Below are 19589 nucleotides of genomic sequence, written 5' to 3'. Positions count from 1 at the left end.
TCGGCACCCTGGACTGCTTGTGTATAGGCCATGGCCATCAATCAAACCTTCCACTTGTTTTGGGGCTTGCTTGCAGATCAGTGAATGTGCTTGTGTGCTGCTTTCATCTGACACGGCCTACTTATGTGGTGCCAGTCATACAAAATACTCGATGAACCAATGATCGGCTTGCCATTGGCCAATGAAAATGCAGCTCAACCACCTAACTCTTCCAAGTGTTCCTTCATTCATGTGTCCAAACTGAACATGCTCCTTCGAAAATGTTTGGTTTGCCTTGTCCCTCTTTGCCATTGTTTTGTGGAGATACTCTTGTCAAGTTCAATGATGAGGTGTTCAGCTGTAACTGTAAGTTCATTTCTATGTTACACCTTGTGGCTTTGGACCCTTGAACACGCCTGGAAGGTTTTACCCAGTTACAGATATTTATAGTAAGAAGTTTAACAACACCAGGTTAACAGGTTACTACCATCGACATATTTATAGCAGAGCAACCTGTGTTGGGTTAATAATCTTGTATTTTTTACAAAGGTGGAGAGGGGTGTAAATAATACTCTAGCTATGACTCTCAAATGCACCAACGGGGACCTAGTTGACTTCATTTTGCCAATTGTACATTCAGTTAGCAAGTATGAGGCAGTGCTGATATATAGAGCAAAGGGATGGGGAAAGACTGGATTAGTTTGGTTTTTGGACAGTTATTGCTCATATACTGAAATAGATAGCCAGTTCTTACTCCTTTTGATTATGGCCATGCCAAAGCACTGATGGGAACATTATCTGCCGTATCTGCATGAATTTACCATCCCTAGCCCTTCAGATAACTTACATTAGCCAGACTAGTATCAGGACTGCTCTTTGAAAATACACATCTGCAAATAAAAAATATATTGTGCATGACACAGATACGTCCTGCCCACAAACCATACTTCCTACAGTCACAGTTCTTGGTGGCCTTATCAGCATTAAGCATTGTGAATTGCTGTGTCAGTATTTCCCATCAATTTTGTTGTGTCAATTGTCAACAGTGTCATTGCAAGCTTTGGCTGCACACAAACTGACCATAGGCAACTTCACAGACCCCCCCCCCCCCCCCCCCCCAACCCCAAGAAAACTAGTATATTCTAGTTGGAAATCAAAATGAGCCTCCATCACTTGAGTATTGTTAGAAAAGTAATTTTATCTAATACATTTACCTAAATAATTCTTTTCTTTGCTCAGTTTCTGCCTCTGAAAAGTATCCAGTGCAGCCAGGAACAAGGTGCTCCAGCTGACTAGTTTGCAACAAGAGCTTACCCTGCCATCAGGATAGTCCTCTGATTACTGATTAACCTTTTTAAAAATTGAGGTAGTTTTACACCAGAACCAAAAAATACCTTGCAAATACAAAATTGCATCTTTTATTTTTTCAGAAGAACCCCAGAAATTGTAATAACAAAAATTTCCACTGCAATATGAAAATCCGACTTTTAAGTTTCCAGAATATTGTCTTATTGATATGTGACTGAGGTTTAGAAAGCAGGGCAATGGGCAAGTCTGAAGAAATCACTTGTTCAAAACTGAAGAGAAGTTTACAAGCAAAGAGCCAGCTTAGTAGCAATAATGTCCTTGGTTTCTGAGAGTACACAGCCTTCAGCATAGGCCATACAGATTTGAATGGTGGACTTTATACATTACAACACACTAATTCCAACTTTACTGCCAGCCAAGCTCACCTCTTCCTGTCCAAATGAAATTTGAGGCTTTGGTGGTTCCTATTTCAACAAAGATGTAACTACTTATACTGCTAACATGATTGATATAGAACTTAATCACAGAGGGTGAACACAGCTTAGTCACAGCATTGGATGCAGGCTGTTGAATCCGGCTGCGTTGTCTCAAGTGCTGATGGAACTCGTGTTTGTTAAGAGCCTGAATATGGCATAAAATGTGGATGAAGGTTGCATGGTTAGTGAAGGTGAGTTAATGGCAGGGGCAGGGTGAATGATGGACTCCATATGGTGTTTTTAAAAAGAGCTCTTTGTCATGAAACAGTGATATTGCACACCATCAGCTTCAGCCCCAACATGTCCAGAAGAGGAATGGGTGGAATTGGGTCAAGGTATGGAATCTTTAGCTTGAAACTAATAGTGCAGCTTTGATTATTGCCAATACTAATGAAGAATCCTGTCAATTCCACAGATGGTAGACAGTGTGCGAGACAGTAAAGCAGGGTGTCGTCAGCATAGATGTGCCTTTCATTAATAATGTATTTGAAAGGTAGCATTATAGAAAGTATATGGGTGGGGAGAGCCCAAGAATGTCATCTAGGGTCAAGCGAGAGGTGGGATTGTGGACTTGGGAAGCAGGACCTTAACTGTCTGTGTTGAGATGAGAGGAATGAGGGCAAGAGAAGGTGATGTCGCAGCCATAGCAGCAAGAATAGAGGTAGCAAAGGAGGATAGAATATCCAACTGCATCCAAAGTCGAGAAGGGTGGAGATGCATGGAATACTGGAGACACGTGGAATATTATGGGTGACTTTCAGTAAGTGCGATAAAGCTGGACTGGATGTGAACCTGAATGAGTGAGGAACTATGTATTGACAATGAGGTGAAGGGAAGTTTGAAACAGGGAGACAGTTATATGTGAGCTTTTTGAGGAGGAGTGATTTCAGTTTTGAGTGGGGTGAGTAAGGGTTGTGGGAGGAAGACCAGTACCTGAAAAACAGGGGCTGTTGTCAATGCACTTGATATTTTGGCCGAGGAGATGTAGTTAAGGGTCTGTAAAAGCTGGTGGATCACATAGAGAAGGATTTGACCAGTGCTTGTGGGAAATGGAGAAGGAATGTAAAATATTTTGGGTTCAGGGGCTGGCTGAGCTGCCAGCAATTGCGGATATTTTGGGGTTGGGAGTTTCAGTGGGGTTAGGTGGTGGATTTCTTTTTTGGGGCAGTTGTGGTTGGGTAGTTGGTGAGTCTGCAGGAAGTGGATGGTATTCATTTTGGAGACAAAGGGATGAATTATTGCTTCAGGTGAGGTGGTATTGGAGAGAGGGGTCAGAGGGGAGAGGAGTATTAGGTGAGAGGGGGAGTGAAGTTGGAGAGCGGGATATTAGGTGGGGGGAAGGTGGGGAAAGTGGTGAGAGGGGTATTAGGTGAGGGGGGGTTGGGAGAGCAGGGTATTAGGTGGTGGGGAGAGTGTTCAGAGATGAGGGAGTGATGTTGGTGGACGGGGTATTGGGTGAGAGGGAGTTGAATGGTGGCTGTAAGGAGAGAAAGAATGATCCTTTGTTTAAATACTCACATTAAAGAACACCTTTGAAAAGATTGTGGTGTTTAGTTGATTCAAGAAAACAGAAATTGGCCTTAAAAAAAAAAAGTATTTAATTGCCGCCAAACCAGGAAATAACATCAAGGAAAAACCTCTGGAATTCCCAGCAGAGATGGAATTGGTTCAGTTTTGCTGACAGGGGGTTCTGTGTTCATTGCAAGTTTCCTGATGCCAGCTTTATGCTGTCCCAGTGTTAATTCTAGTGTGAGTGTCAATAGGCTGCAAATTCTGAGAGGGTTTGAGCTGCTGGGAGGTGGTTTCCACTGGCTGCAGAGTTCAGCACATTGAACCTAGTCCCACGGTAAAGGGGCCAGCTATTTCGGACTGAGATGAGACAACATTTCTTCACTCAGAGGATTGTGAATCTTTGTAATTCTCTACCTCAGAGGGATGTGGATGCTCTGTTAATGAGTATATTCAGGACTGAGGCTGATAGGTTTTTAGTCCGTAGGAAACCATTGGCTATGGGGATAGACGAAAAAGATGGAGCTGGTCAGAATGAGTGATTTGATTGGATGGGTGACCAGACTCCATGGGCCGACAGTGTACTCCTGCTCCGATCTGATGTACTGATTATGGCCCTGGTCAAGGACTATTGATGAACCCGTGGTGAAAAGAACATAGGAAGTAAGTTAACTGACAAACAGCCATCTGAACATCACCTGGTGAATGTTGGCACTTCTCGTGCTGAACATCCCCCAGAAACAAAGGTGATCGGAGACACAGAAAAATGAGTTAGCTGCAGAAAAAAAGAAAAGCAAGAGGCAAAAAAGATAATGGAGAATTGTTTGGAGTATTTCATTCCGTGTTTTAAAGGACATGTTTCAATCTGAAAATTGGTACTGAAGAACGATTGAGTATCAGCTGGTCTGAGCTGCCATTTTGCAAAGCAATTCAGAGAGAAGTGGATCGTGGGGAGTTTTGTAGTTGATCCTAATCAGTTTAATGATCAGACACAAGTATTGTGTACAAGTAAGGGAATGAAAAAAGGAGCTGCAGTTTTGTTTAAGGCTCGTGATTCGCTACTTGTATTTAAAGTTGCTTCAAGTGCACAAACTTCGGATATTTGAAAACTGAGTGAAGCTAATTTCAGTGCCCATCACGTGTAAATGCTGCAATAATACTCAAATACTGTTACTAACAGATTACTTTTAACGTGTTTATTGGAATGCAATTTTTCATATCGCCTTCAATAAAGTGCCCTAACTAATCTTTCCCACATGTCCAGATCTATCCAATGTGTGAAGTGCTGTGATAAGGTGGAGTGTAATTGCTTCTATGTTCCTTTGTGCAGTTTAAGGAATGCTAATGGGTTGACAGCAGCTGAGCTTGCCCTGGCTCAGGGGTTCCATCAATGTTCCCAGTTCCTGTGCAGTGTGCAGAACCATCAGCTAAATGGTTTTTACACCAATGGCATCGCCAGCAATCTTTACCGGGATAATCTGATCACGGACGGCCTAAATGGCTACACAGGAACCAACCGCAAGAGAAGCCACGAGGAATCTGAGCACTGCGGAATCAAGAAGCCTAGAATTGATGGTAAGTGCTTTGTGCTGTTGCACATTTTATTCTGGTATATACCGACTCGCAAAATCATTTTTTATTTACATTTGTAGCATCATCCCATGAACATTGTGATAATCACGTGAATAACAAAAGGACTAAAAATTGCCCGACATTTGTTGATATATTCAAAACCTCTTTAGTCAAACAGCAGAGCAGGAGACCATTCAGCCCTTCAGATCTATGCAAGCTCTTTGAAAGACCAACCCAATTCGTCCCCTTCCCTGCTCTTTCCCAGCAGCCTTGGAAAAACCCTCCCCCTTCAAGTATTTCTCCAATTTGCTTGTGAAATGAACCTGTTTCTACCGCCCAGTCTGGCAGCAATTCCAGATCACAGCATCTCGATCATCCCATCAGTGCTACATTGGACAGAATTGTGGACTGAAATTGAAGGAAAACTTCAAGAAAGGTTCAACTGAATTCACAGTTTGAATTCCAAATATTCTTTTCACATAAAAAGTTGTGACTATTTTGCCCTTCAGACGTGGACTGAATAGAGGCCATTTTGGGGCTGATTTTTAGGCCACCTGGAGGCTGTTTTTTACAATCGTCTCATTTTACCACCACCACCCCCCACCCCCGTGCTTTATATTTTTGGCAAACTGGCTGGTGCCATTTTAATGTTGCAATGGATTCAGAATCAGTGGCTGCCTGTGACCATGCATTCCATATTCTACTGTGTGAAGAACTTTCTTAAACTGATGCTTACCTTACCCTGGCCTTGTGTCTCTGATTTCTCTGCATTAGAAATATTCATTCTGCTAATTTGATCTATAAATTTTATTTGAAATAACTCAAAGTCCCTTACCATCACAATATTTTCTCTTTTTAAGAGAACACTCGTTGTTGCTCGAGCCATTCTGCCTCGCCCAGACCCTCAATCCAGGTTTCTTGCACTGCAGTTTGTCCAGAATGATCAAACTCTTCCTACAGTGAGGAGCCCAGTCAGCAGGAACTCTTGATTGTATTCAGTTGCTTTTGATACAAGGTCTAGGTCCTCTAGCTTTTTAATAGTGTTTTAAAAAATCTTTCTGTACTTTTAAGCTTTCACTTATCTGCCTACAGGGATCATTTATTTGTGCAGAGTAATTTATTACTCCAGTTTAGTTTCAATATTTCCCTTCCTTCCCTCTCTACCTCTTTATCCCTTTCTCCCCGTTCCTTCGTCTCTATTTCTCCACACTTTCTATCTCTTCCTTTTCCATGTTCAGTTTCTTTTCATTGCTCTCTCCATCTCCCGCTCCCTTTCCATCCTCTCCCATTCCCTCCCTCCACCCCCTCCTGCTCCCTCTCTCCGCCACACTTTGTGTCACTCGCTTTGTGTGAAGTCTCTGTTTAACAATCGTGAACATTTCAGGGGTTGTGATGCTCATCACATTTCCCAATCAATGCTCCCTCTTCTGAATCCCTACCCCCTGTCCCAGCAAAGATATTTCAATAATGACCAAACTGCTACTCCTTTGCTCCTGTGCCCATTCTTGTGCCATCACTGGGGTCAATCACAGGGATTCTGGGCATTGAGTCGGATCACGGGGTTCCTGGTCACAGAGTCACTGTCCTGCCGTGTGTGTGGCTGCGTGCGTGTGTGGCTGCGTGCGTGTGTGGCTGCGTGCGTGTGTGGCTGCGTGCGTGTGTGGCTGCGTGCATGTGTGGCTGCGTGCGTGTGTGGCTGCGTGAGTGTGTGGCTGCGTGCGTGTGTGGCTGCGTGCGTGTGTGTGTGGGTGCGTGTGTGGGGGGCGTGGGGGGAAGACACTTACTGGCATCATCCAAGTCGTGTGAGTTTTACAATTCGCAAAGCGTTCCTCTAATCTTGCCAGGATATTTATGTACTCCATGCAATACTTACCCCCTGAATGTGGCTGTAATGTTTGAGAACTCTGGCCAGGTGAAGCCAATAGGAATCGACACTGAGTAGCTGCCTAATTCTAAAGCACCTCAACCCTTTGCCCCGGTTTCCTGCCTCTCTGGCAATGATGTCCTGACCAGGCTTGGCACTGTCCCTTGCTCCCTAAAGCACCCTCCTTTCCTAGCCGTTGGTACCCTCAGTTGGTAGTGATACACTTGCTTCGAATGCTAACCTAGCGCTGGATGGGTTTGCTGGAGTTGGCAGTCATGCCAATGGTGGGTACTACCTCCCACAAAATGGCGCAAACATCCTCTCCATTATGTCTTTTCACTCACAACAGGCAAACAATGAAAGGCCAGGGTATCTGCTGTAAGTGCTGGGGACTGTCACCAACAGATAGTTCAGGGTGTTTGAGAACCTTTTGACCATTAGAACCATAGAAATGATACAGCACAGAAAGGGGCCATTTGGCCCATCATATCCATACCGACCCAAAGTGCTCTTTCTAACCTCATCTTGGTGTGATTCATTATCATGGTTATCTTTTGAGTTGACCATTTTCCATCTTTTAAATCCTGTTCAGTATTTTACACTGGGGCAGTTTAACGATGAATCTTTGGAGTTTCTTATGAGACTGTTCAGATCTGAATTATTCAGCAGCAGTGAAGCTGAGTGGTTAGGTTTTGAGTTTGTGCTGGCAGCAGGAGGCACACGGGAAATAAATGAGACTCTGGGTGACTTGTGACTGTCAGGAGAGAGACTCCATTGGTATCACAAACTCACAAAGCAGGCCTTTCACATACGCCAAGAGTCTGTTTTGTATGTACATGCCGTTCACCGTATTTCAGCAGAGATCTCACTGGACCTAAAGTAAATCCATATCTGACAGGCCGCTGTCCTATACTTGGACATGCAAGTGAGCATGTTGCTTATGGCAGATTCCTCCTTCTCACAGCTCTGGGCTTTGATGGTTTCGGGACGGCAGCCGATGGCATCACCATGAACAGCCTTGAAAGCATTTACACAGAGATCCCGCCCTCCGCCATATCGGGCGGGGTTGGAGGAGTCGCAGCCGAGTGTGGCAGCAACCAGATCAAACCGGACTACCCAGCTCAGGAGGCTGTGTCTCTTAGAGGCCAGGACTTTGAAATCTTCACAGTTTCTCCCATGCAGACGCCATGCCGCTGTATAACTAAATATGCATATGACTTCTAACAGTTTCAACCTTCACATTACATAGTCCGCTTATTTTCTAATTGTGATTCATGAGCTAGGCAGATGCTCCCTAACAATCCACACCCATCCCTGCTCAAACTGAAAACAGGAGTGCTTTTCAAAAAAAGAGTTTCTAACAACTGAGACAACAACGGTTTCTCTGAACATGTGCCACCTCACACCACCTGGCCAATCCAACAGGCACACGCACATTCACACAGGCACACACGCAAATACAGGCACATGCGCATTCACACGGGCACACACGCAAATACAGGCACACACGCAAATACAGGCACACATGCAAATACAGGCACATGCGCATTCACACAGGCACACACGCAAATACAGACACACACGCAAATACAGGCACATGCGCATTCACACAGGCACACGCATTCACACGCAAATACAGGCACATGCGCATTCACACAGGCACACACGCATTCACACACAAATACAGGCACACATGCATTCACACAGGCACACGTGCAAATACAGGCACATGCGCATTCACACAGGCACACGCGCATTCACACACAAATACAGGCACACATGCATTCACACAGGCACACGTGCAAATACAGGCACATGCGCATTCACACAGGCACACGTGCATTCACACACAAATACAGGCACATGCGCATTCACACAGGCACACATGCATTCTCACACATACACAGGCGCACGCACATTCACACACACAAATGCAGGCACTCGTGCATTCATGCACATACAAATATATGCATGCAGGCACACACGCAATCACACACGCACACAAATACAGGCACATGCGCATTCACACAAATACATGCACAAAGGCAATGACAGCCACCCCACACATACACACATTTGACTGTTTACTCACAGGACATTAGCAGCTGCACTTCAATGAATAGGCTGTGGAGTGTGATAGGATGTCTTGAGGGTGTGATAAGGTGCTTTCCAAATAAAGTTCTTCCTGCATGGCTTATGTGTGCACAGTATCTTAGCTGGGGTCTGTTATATCTTGTCTTTATTCCTATGAAATGTGCTGTTTATATTCTGATCAGAGGTTTGTATTCCAAAAGAAATGTTAACCTGAGGCCCAATCTGCCCTTTCAGGTGGATGTAAAATCCTGTAACAATATTTCGGCAGAAAGTGGGGGAGTTCTCCCCAGTGTCGCGGCCAGTATTTATCCCTCAACCAGCAGATTATTTGGCCATTATCACATTGCTGCTTGTGGGAGTTTGCTGTGTGCAGATTGGAGGCAGGTGGTGTAGTGATATTGTCACTGGACTAGTAATCCAGAGACCCAGAAAAGTGTTCTGGGATCTGGGTTCAAATCCCACCATGGCAGATGGTAAAATTTGAATTCAATAAAAAATCTGGAATGACCATGAAACCATTTTTGATTTTCGCAAAAACCTATCTGGTTCACTAAGGAAATCTGCCGTCCTTACCCAGTCTGATCTATATGTGACTCCAGATCCACAGCAATGTGGTTGACTCTTAAATGGCCTTGCAAACCACTCAGTTCAAGGGCAATTAGGGATGAGCAGTAAATGCTGGCCCAACCAACAGCACCCACATTCCATGAAGAAAAAAAATTGCTAACTTACACCAACGATCACACTTCAAAATAACCTCATTGGTTGGGGAGTATTTTGGGATGTTCTGAGGTGATGAGAGGGGCTATAGAAATGCAGTGTTGCTCTCTTTTCATTGCCTTTGTTCTTTTAGATGATGGATTATCCAAATGCACTTAGTTTAGATCCAACATGTTATTTTTAATAAATACTTTTGATACCTTAACTTTTGTTTCTCCCTTTGTTGCTGGTTTTGAACCTTTTTCTTGTCATGGCACCAGTTCCCTGGTTGAGCAATAGTTTGGGGAAAGCACCGAGCCCGAGCCTGAGCCCGGCTGATGTCACCAAGCTATTCAACTTGTGGTGGTGTCACAGCTGAGATCTACTTTGTTCTTCCTCGATGTCCGTGAGCTAGCTGCTTCAGCACGGGACACTGATAGTTAAGAGCAGTGGCTATGCCTGAATGCTTCTTTCCCCTTCACTTACCCTAAGGCACTGAGGCCAATTATAGTGTCCTTATCATCACTCTGACTTATGCCTTTGTGTCTGGGTCCTACTTGATTTCTTGGGCTCTGCTTCTTCCTAAACAAACTGTTGGAGAAGCCCCTCTTTCTTTGAATGTTTAACTATTCCAGGTGTAATTATTGGTGGAGAAATGTTGATAAGTGTTAGTGTTTTAAGTATTTGTAAGAATATAATTACTGATTAGATACAAAATTGACACAAGTCTATCTTGTTTCATACAGTTTGTGTAATTCAAATATATAAAATGTCACAGGTCAGTAATTGAGCACATGCTAACTGGCCAAGTGTCTGTGCTCTTTCAATTCACACGTTAACATTGTGAGATTTAAATATTCAGGACCTTTATTCAGTTTAAATGAACCGTCCCTTAAATCAGCTTCATTGTGGTTCAGTGCTTTGTTTTTTCACTGAATGTGTCGTCATTGTTGGGATTCGTACTAAAACCACACTTGCCAAAGTCTGGCTCACGTTTTCAGTGATTTAACGAGTCTGAAACCTGATAAATGGTGAAATGCTAATGTGCTCCCACAGAATGTTCCAGTTACTCACCCTTAACTTTAACCATTCGATCATTATTGGATTCGCAGAGATGTTTATAAATAATTTTTAAAGGATGTATTGGGGACATCCTGAGGAAGAAGCGAGACGGATGTTTCTCTCTCTGAACCAAACAAGTGAACTTTATGAAAGCTGAGAGAAAAGGGAGAACCTCTTGGAGCTTTGGGTACATAAACACAGACTGCTACAGCAGCTTGTGCAAATTAAATGTCAAGTACACAGTTTATAGAATCTTAAATGTACAAGCAATGTAGGTGGGTCTTTGCTGTAAATGATAACTAGTTTAAACATTTAATCCTACGCGATAGTGAATGGTGACTGTCGAAAGCTAACACTGATTCAAGGGCCCAGACTCCTCATTGTGGGAAAGTAGAGATGGGGAATGTCCCATGGACAGAGAGACGGACTGAGCTTCACGTTGTACTCCTGTTTTTCAATTCCAAATTGGTGGGGAACTTGAAGCAGACTCGCGAAGATAAACTGATGGGTAGAGGGAACGTTGATCACATGGCAAAGTACCAGAGGTTTTGAACCGCTTGCTTCTCCGTTGCACTGCCGCAGGATGGGCGTCAAATCCAGTGTTGAAGGAATATAGTGAACAGAGCAAACATTGTTCCAGACTTGGGAATGTGGGATACTTTGGTACAAGTGAACTTTCGGAGAGATACCAGATAATTCCCGAAAGTGTCTTAAAGGGTGTAAGAAAAAAGCAGGAAACAGCGATTACTTTGAGGAGAATGTAAAGAAAATGGGGGGGAAAAGAGCCGATGTTTCGAGTCCCTTTGTTAAAGCTTTGACAAAGGGTCATCTGGACTCGAAACATCAGCTCTTTTCTCTCCTTAAAGATGCTGCCAGACCCGCTGAGATTTTCCAGCACTTTCTCTTTTGGTTTCAGATTCCAGCATCCACAGTATTTGATTTGATTTGAATTGATTTTTGATTTGATTTATTATTGTCACATGTATTAGCATACAGTGAAAAGTATTGTTTCTTGCGCGCTATACAGACAAAGCATACCGTTCATAGAGAAGGAAAGGAGAGAGTGCAAAATGTAGTGTTACAGTGTTTTATTCAGTTTGTAAAGAAAATGGGTTCAGTTTGGGAAGTGGATAAGAGTAAAATCTGTCCCGAGAAGGTGTGAACTTAATCAGAATGCAACAACATTTCCTTCTCTATAAAACGGGCAGCCTGAGGATCAGTTCACTTGCCTCTACTGATGACAGATTAATTCATGAGGAGAGGAATATTTTGATGGGGGGGGGGGAGATAGCTGATTTGTGTTTACTCTGGTCTGCTGGATGCCCTTCAGGCAGTTTCCACATTCTGATCTGGGAAGCCAGGGCACAGATAGTTCCCTCTGAATACTGAGCTGAAATTTGAGATCTGAGACTCGGTCTGATGGGGACGCAGTTGCCAGGGAATGAGGACAATCTAATCGTGGTTTATTTTCCTGTCATGTGTCCCTGTCTATCTGTCAGTGGCGTCAGCCGATATTCCTCATCCTTCCTGCTTTAGCCAACCTCCACTTACAGATTCCATAGTAGACATCTTAGCGCCTCTCGGAAATGTGCAACGTACTTGGACCAGCTGGATCGGGTTTCCACTTTGTACACAAGAGACTCAGAGCCAAAGTTCATCTGTATATAGTTTTCCCTGCTGTCAGTGAAGACTCATTTTTGGTGCTTACTTGTATGGATGAATTTTGGCAAACTGTTGTTCTTCAAGAAACTGCTAGTTTCACACGAGTGCCCAAGTACAATCAAAGTTAATGTTCTAGTCTTTCCTCATTCTGTATAAACCCTCTGTGTTTCAGTCGACATCAACCCCGATTGAAACTATTTCTCCAGCTTTTCAGATCGTTGGTCATGCACCTTCATCCCCATCAATGAACAGACCCTTTTGTGTTTTTTATTCCTCTGTGGGATGTGGGCATCATTGACCAGACCAGCATTTGTTACCCATTTCTAGTTGCCCTTGAGAAGGTGATGTCTGTTTCACTCTCTTCTTAAACTGCTGTGTGGTGTAGGTACACTCACAGTGCTGTTAGGGAGGGAATTCCAGGATTTTGACCCAGCGACAGTGAAGGAACAGTGATATATTTCCAAGTCAGGATGGTGAGTGACTCGGAAGGAGTTTACAGGTGTTCCCAATGCACTTTTATGCCATTGTTCTCTTCAGGCCTCGGATGCCACGAGTTTGGAAGGGGCTGTCGAAGAAACTACAGTGAGTTGCTACAGTGCATTTTATATATGGGACACCATGCAGACAGTGTGGGTGCAAGTGCATTTGTCAGCCTTTGATATTTTCAGGTGTCTGGATTTGATTTGACTTATTGTCACATGTACTGGGACACAGTGAAAAGTATTGTTTCTTGCGCGCTATACAGACAAAATGTACTGTTCATGGAGTACACGGGAGAAGGAAAGGAGAGAGTGCAGAATGTAGTGTTACAGTCATAGTTAGGGTGTAGAGAAAGATCAACTTAATATAAGGTAGGTCCATTCAAAAGTCTGATGGCAGCAGGGAAGGTTACTGAGCAAAATTGAAGTGGCTGTTGTACTGTTGAATTTTAAGTGGTCTTCTTTGGCGACAATTGATCTTTACAAATTCTCTGTGCAATCTCAAGGAGAGTGAACAGAGGCAGGGCTGGTTCTCAGCTACGACCCAGCAGCTCACCTTGTTTTGTACCACAGCAGCTAATGAGGCTGTTTGGTCGTCTGAGGCTTGTGCACCAATGGCCTGAAGGCCTCTCCCCTTTGGGCCTCTGCTCCCACAGAGTAGCAAGAGCTAAGTGATCACATCACCAGTCTTTAGTTGCTCTACTCAGCAAATAACAGGCAAATATCTCCCTACACTGGAAATGTGAAATCAGAACAGAAAATGCTGGAAATGCACAGGCAGTATCTGTGGACAGGGGAAAAGCATGAATGTTTCTGACTGATAACCCATTGTCAGAACACAATTGTAAGTGTGGTCTGGCCCAGTAATGCTTATTCAGTACAGGTTGAGCTTGTTCCTGGAGTTCCGTGGCATAAACCAACTTTCAAAATTTCCAACACAATGAGTAAAGAAGTTCTTTGTCAAGCATTACGGAGAAGACTCGTTGATGAATTTAGATACCTGACACATTCGAGTTTTGCTTTTTACAAGTTTAATTAAATATAGCAACATTTTCCCCAAGGTGCTTTTGAAGGGATGTTGGATGTCGGATAGGACTTGAGTCTGAGCCGAGGGAAGTGACCAAAGACAGGATGAAAGACACAGACTAGACTCCTTAGATTTTATTTACTTTAGAAACCCAAACGCTTTGTGCACTCGACATAAACCTGTAACCTGTGCAGTATCGCTTCATACACATTCCTAACTCAGGATAACTTGTCTCCTGTTGATCATTAAACAGCAAGTATTATTGAGCGAGTATTACTCCATGGGCCGAAGGGCCTCTTCTGTGCTCTGTGATTCCATTCTATTATTCCATTACAGGCCAATACATACATTTATTTAATAGAAGAACTTAACATTGGTTAATAAATTCTTATTTATTTTGAAATACTTTTCAGTGGTCAGGTTAGATATTAATCATGCAAGTTCAAGTACAATCTACTTAGAACATAACTGAACAACAGGCTTGGTGCTGGATTGTGCTGTGTGATATCCTCAGTGCTGGATAACAAGCAATTGAACCAGGGGCTGTTGTACCTTGTTTTATGCTGGATGATCAGTGAGGACTTGAGATGGTTTAAGGAAACATTTTGGATTATCTTTATATTTTCACTCAACTTTCTTGTCTTAATAAATCAGGCGGCACAGTGGTTGGCACTGCTACCTCACAGCGCCAGGAATCCAGGTTCAATTCCCGGCTTGGGTCACTGTCTTGTGTGGAGTTTGCACATTCTCCCCATGTCTGCGTGGGTTTCCTCCGGATGCTCCGGTTTCCTCCCACAGTCTGATGGATGTGCAGGTTAGGTTGATTGGCCATGCTAAATTGTCCCTCAGTGTCAGGGGAACTAGCAGCGTAAATACATGGGGTTACAGGAATAGGGTGGGATTGTTGTCAGTGCAGGCTCGAAGGGCCAAATGGACATCATCTACACTGTAGGAATTCTATGATTCAACGGCTCACAGTTAAAACCTTCCACAGACCTTCCCTGTTCCTGGGATAAAGTGTAAGCTCTTGATTTGCCTCTCTCTGTTTCCTCCCCTTCGTCCTCTTGTGTCTGGGGCGGGCTGGAGTTCATTACTCTTTCTGTCTTGACATCTTTTGGACTCTGTGATCAAAGGATTAGGGTGTGGTCTAGAACATCATCATTTTTATCAATGGGATCGGGAAGATTGCCGTAGCCAATCCTGGTGTCTGCCCAGTGTCTAATCTACTGAATTCAGGCACTGGTTTCAAAGAAAGGGCAGGATGGTAATTGGGAAAGGTATTCATTGCTTGACTTCAATGAATTTCTCGTTCAGTTCTCGTTCAATATAACTCGTTCAGAGAAAGGACATTTTTGGTAAATATTTAGATATTCTTCTTAGTCACATGCGTAACCTGCTTAAGACAGTTTGCTGCAGATAGATATCTAATTACTTCAACTAAAAAATAGGAAATGATGAAACAGTCAGCACCTGTGGAGAGGACATCCAGTGTGTAAACTCATAATCACAACTTTACTGGACAAAGCAAACCTTACCTTCAGGTTATAGGTACTGGGTGTCTCCTGGTTTGTTTGTACTTTGATAATGGGTAACTAAAGTCTCCTTGAGAGGGTAGAATATAACTTTGGTTACAAGTGCAAAATGTTTGTTTAACCTGACGTATGTCAAATTATTTCATCGACAACTCTTCCAATAATTTTGTACTTGTGTTGCTTTTCTGCACTCTGTGTTTCAACAATAAAGAAATCATAGCAACTAACTAACATGTTCCAGTCCATTCATTCAGCTCATTTTATTATTTATCTTATTCTCTGTCCCTTCTCCCTAATGCTTCTCACTGTTGCCAGGCCAGAGAAGGCTCTGGAGAGCTACATCCTGACCAACAACATCTCCTGTTACTAACATGTTGTTAAAAGTGATTGGGATGTTGGGAATGTCTCAGTGTGGAGTGGGGTAAATACTGTCTCCGATCAGCACTGCCCTCCATAGTGCTGCCATCACATCCTGGATTCATAATGTGGGCAATTACAGTTAGAAGCCCAGTGTTTTGTCCCAATGTGCTTTGCTGACATGTTGTACACAAACTGAAAGTTTACTTGTATTAACTTGGACGGGAATCTGTAGAAAGCTCCTTTTATTTCCATTCCACCTTGTGCAATGTTTGTGAAAGCACTTCATTGCTGCCACCAGTTTGAAAGATTAAATCACATCCTTGTCTTCAGATCCGTCCATGACCTCTGTCCTTCTTCCATCTCTGTAAACTCCTCCCATCTGGCCTCTTGTGCACCCCTGGTTTGAATATCTCTTCCCTGTTGACAGCCTTACCTCCTGCCTGCTTTAGCTGCAAGCTGTGGAATTCCCTTGAGACCTCTCACCTCTCTTTTAAAAATGCTTATAATCTCGCTTTCTGATGAAATTTTTGGTCATGTGTCCTGATCTGGGGCTCAGTGTCAGAATCATGATAACACTCTTGTTAAATACTTTGGGACACTTTGCTACTGCAAATGTGTGATCTAAATATAGTTTCCAAGAAACAAAATTATTATTTTCATTCATACAGCTTCTACATCCTTCCCAATTGTGCCCCCTGGGTGGTCTTGCTGTCCAGGTTTTTACATTTAAAATTCCAGTCCTTCTGCTTCAATCTCTCCATTGCTCTGGTTTACCCCACCCACTTCACCTCACAATTGGCGGCAGAGCCTTCGGTCATTTAAGTTCCAAACACTGTTCTGCCTCTCTGTCTCTGTCATGAACAGATTTTGGTGAACATCAAACCCTCTTTGCTTTTTTTTAAAACAACTGAATCCTTTTCCTTACTTTGCTGTGGAAGGTGGAACTTGTTCCTACAGTAAAGGTGCTATATAAATGCAGGTTTGCCATCCTTTGTTAGTGTATTGGTGATACATCACTTTGTTATTGAATATCCACAAAGGAACTTGAATTGAGCTGGTGAGAATATTTACTGGGAGGTGACCAATCAGACAATCTTTAGAGTTTTAGCTTTCTCCCAGGAGGAACTATTTTGTGTTTTTAATCTGTGTGTGTGGATTAAATGGATTGACACGTAACAGAAGTTCATCATGAGCAACACTTCTCTCCAGACGCTGCAGCATTGCTGACTGTGTTCCTGATTGCTTTACTAGACGAGAAAGCAGTTTGTAAACAGACTTGCACAATTCCAGTTAAAATTACTGCAAATCGCAACTTTACAAGGACTCCAAACTGAACTGTTTGAATTTACCGTATTTCAAAATGTTCTCTGAAAGTAAAATAACATGCTTAGAATCTTACAGTGCAGAAGGAGGCCATTCGGCCCATCGAGTCTGACTGACCACAATCCCACCTGGGCCCCCTCCCCATAACCCCACGCATTTACCCTAGCATGGCCAATCCACCTAACCTGCTCATCTGTGGAGTGTGGGAGGAAACCGGAGCACCCGGAGGAAGCCCACGCAGCCACAGGGGGAACGTGCAAACTCCACACAGACAGTGACCCGAGGCTGGGAATCGAACCCGGGTCCCTGGCACTGTGAGGGTGCAGTGCTAACCACTGTGCCACCGTGCTGCCCTTTACTAATTATAAAATCCTTTTATAATTCCCTTCAGCCTTTCTGCTGAATCTTGAACATTCCAGTTCCAGATAGCTCCATCTCTCTCACCAGGTCAAACTGTGGAAATATGGCTCTAGCAGGTGAACTGGGAATGGGTCACAGCAGCAGCTGATAATCCTGCTTGTGGCAGTTTATCACACCTCAGGTCACACTTGGCAGCGACCAAACATTTCTTCACCGGGTTGCTGATTCTGGAGTAATTATTTCCAGCCCTTGTGCAGGTGGGAGGGAAATCTCCCCGGTTGTGGTCTTGTCAGACACAGCTTGCTGCCACTTTTATTGCCTGGGATTATCCATTTTGCTGCTATTTGTCCTGTAGATGCCAGCGTTCGATCCACATTCCGCTCAATGGCCTAGCAAACCCAGTAGCCCCAGCGTGGAGCATGGTGCAATGTAGAGTCTGTGTGTCTGATTCCTCTCTGCTGATCTGCAAAGTTAATCACTAGAATTCTGATGTAATGACATAGGGAAGCTAGAAAAAGGATGAATTTGTCGTCATGGTTGCTTTTCGATTCAGTGACTATTAAAAGTCCTTCGTTGCTGAATGTTTTTTTAAAAATCTGCCATTATCTTGATTTGTCTTGAAGTGTAACGAACTTTGTGTTCTGTTTGAAACTTGTCCTGACTGTTGAATTCTCCGGTAACCATCATTATTCTTGATGGAGCCAATGTCTGCGTTAGCCTCAGAACAGCCCCCCCCCGCTCCGCCCCCATGGCCCCGAGCTGCTCCTGATACTGCCCTTTGTACATACAACATCACTGTTCCTGCCAGAGCCTTCAGCCACCTCTCAACCCTACACCCCCCAGTGCCCCCTCCCCGCGCCCCCCTCCCCGGTGCCCCCAAGCCCCGTGTCCAATTGTCCCTGCAACATTTTAAGAATAAAAATATTCACAACTATGTTTTTAGCAAAAGCTTTTAGTCAGTCTTATTGGGCAGTATTTAATGGAGATGATTGGGGGTGGTCCCCACTCAGCTGCAGGAGAGTGACAGGGGTCTCACACAGCAGCTGGAGAGAGTGACACGGGTCTCACTCAGCAGCTGGAGAGAGTGACGGGAGTCTCACACAGCAGCTGGAGAGAGTGACACGGGTCTCACTCAGCAGCTGGAGAGAGTGACGGGGTCTCACACAGCAGCTGGAGAGAGTGGCACGGGTCTCACACAGCAGCTGGAGAGAGTGACGGGGGTCTCACACAGCAGCTGGAGAGAGTGACGGGGGTCTCACACAGCAGCTGGAGAGAGTGACGGGGGTCTCACACAGCAGCTGGAGAGAGTGACGGGGTCCCCACTCAGCAGCTGGAGAGAGTGACACGGGTCTCACTCAGCAGCTGGAGAGAGTGACGGGGTCTCACACAGCAGCTGGAGAGAGTGACGGGGTCTCACACAGCAGCTGGAGAGAGTGACGGGGGTCTCACACAGCAGCTGGAGAGAGTGACGGGGGTCTCACACAGCAGCTGGAGAGAGTGACGGGGTCCCCACTCAGCAGCTGGAGAGAGTGACGGGGTCTCACACAGCAGCTGGAGAGAGTGACGGGGTCCCCACTCAGCAGCTGGAGAGAGTGACGGGGTCCCCACTCAGCAGCTGGAGAGAGTGACAGGGGTCTCACACAGCAGCTGGAGAGAGTGACGGGGTCTCACACAGCAGCTGGAGAGAGTGACGGGGTCCCCACTCAGCAGCTGGAGAGAGTGACGGGGTCTCACACAGCAGCTGGAGAGAGTGACGGGGTCCCCACTCAGCAGCTGGAGAGAGTGACGGGGGTCTCACAGCAGCTGCAGAGAGTGACGGGGTCCCCACTCAGCAGCTGGAGAGAGTGACGGGGTCCCCACTCAGCAGCTGGAGAGAGTGACAGGGGTCTCACACAGCAGCTGGTGGGAGTGACGGGGGTCTCACACAGCAGCTGGAGAGAGTGACGGGGGTCTCACACAGCAGCTGGTGGGAGTGACGGGAGTCTCACACAGCAGCTGGTGGGAGTGACGGGGGTCTCACACAGCAGCTGGTGGGAGTGACGGGGGTCCCCACTCAGCAGCTGGTGGGAGTGACGGGGGTCTCACACAGCAGCTGGTGGGAGTGACGGGGGTCTCACACAGCAGCTGGTGGGAGTGACGGGGGTCTCACACAGCAGCTGGTGGGAGTGACGGGGGTCTCACACAGCAGCTGGTGGGAGTGACGGGGGTCTCACACAGCAGCTGGTGGGAGTGACGGGGGTCTCACACAGCAGCTGGTGGGAGTGACGGGGGTCTCACACAGCA

The 19589-nt window shown here is 45.0% G+C and overlaps 1 protein-coding gene across 5 annotated transcripts in view; it reads left to right on the top strand.

The window, feature by feature from the left end:
* ankrd10a (ankyrin repeat domain 10a) overlaps positions 1 to 19589 on the top strand; it is a 76699-nt gene that overhangs the window by 54025 nt on the left and 3085 nt on the right. For 4 of the 5 annotated variants that reach the window (XM_078205246.1, XM_078205240.1, XM_078205244.1 and 1 more), the window contains one exon: positions 4603 to 4847. In XM_078205246.1, the coding sequence (XP_078061372.1) occupies positions 4603 to 4847 (245 nt within the window). Of the gene's footprint in view, positions 1 to 4602; positions 4848 to 7672; positions 9728 to 19589 lie in introns of those variants that run through there. The other variant, XM_078205245.1, reaches the window with a different exon arrangement.

This window comes from Mustelus asterias, unplaced genomic scaffold, assembly GCF_964213995.1.
Source record: "Mustelus asterias unplaced genomic scaffold, sMusAst1.hap1.1 HAP1_SCAFFOLD_639, whole genome shotgun sequence".
Taxonomy (NCBI): Eukaryota; Metazoa; Chordata; class Chondrichthyes; order Carcharhiniformes; family Triakidae; genus Mustelus; species Mustelus asterias.
The sequence above is the reverse complement of the archived record's forward strand: the minus strand, read 5'-3'. Positions and strand labels throughout refer to the sequence as shown.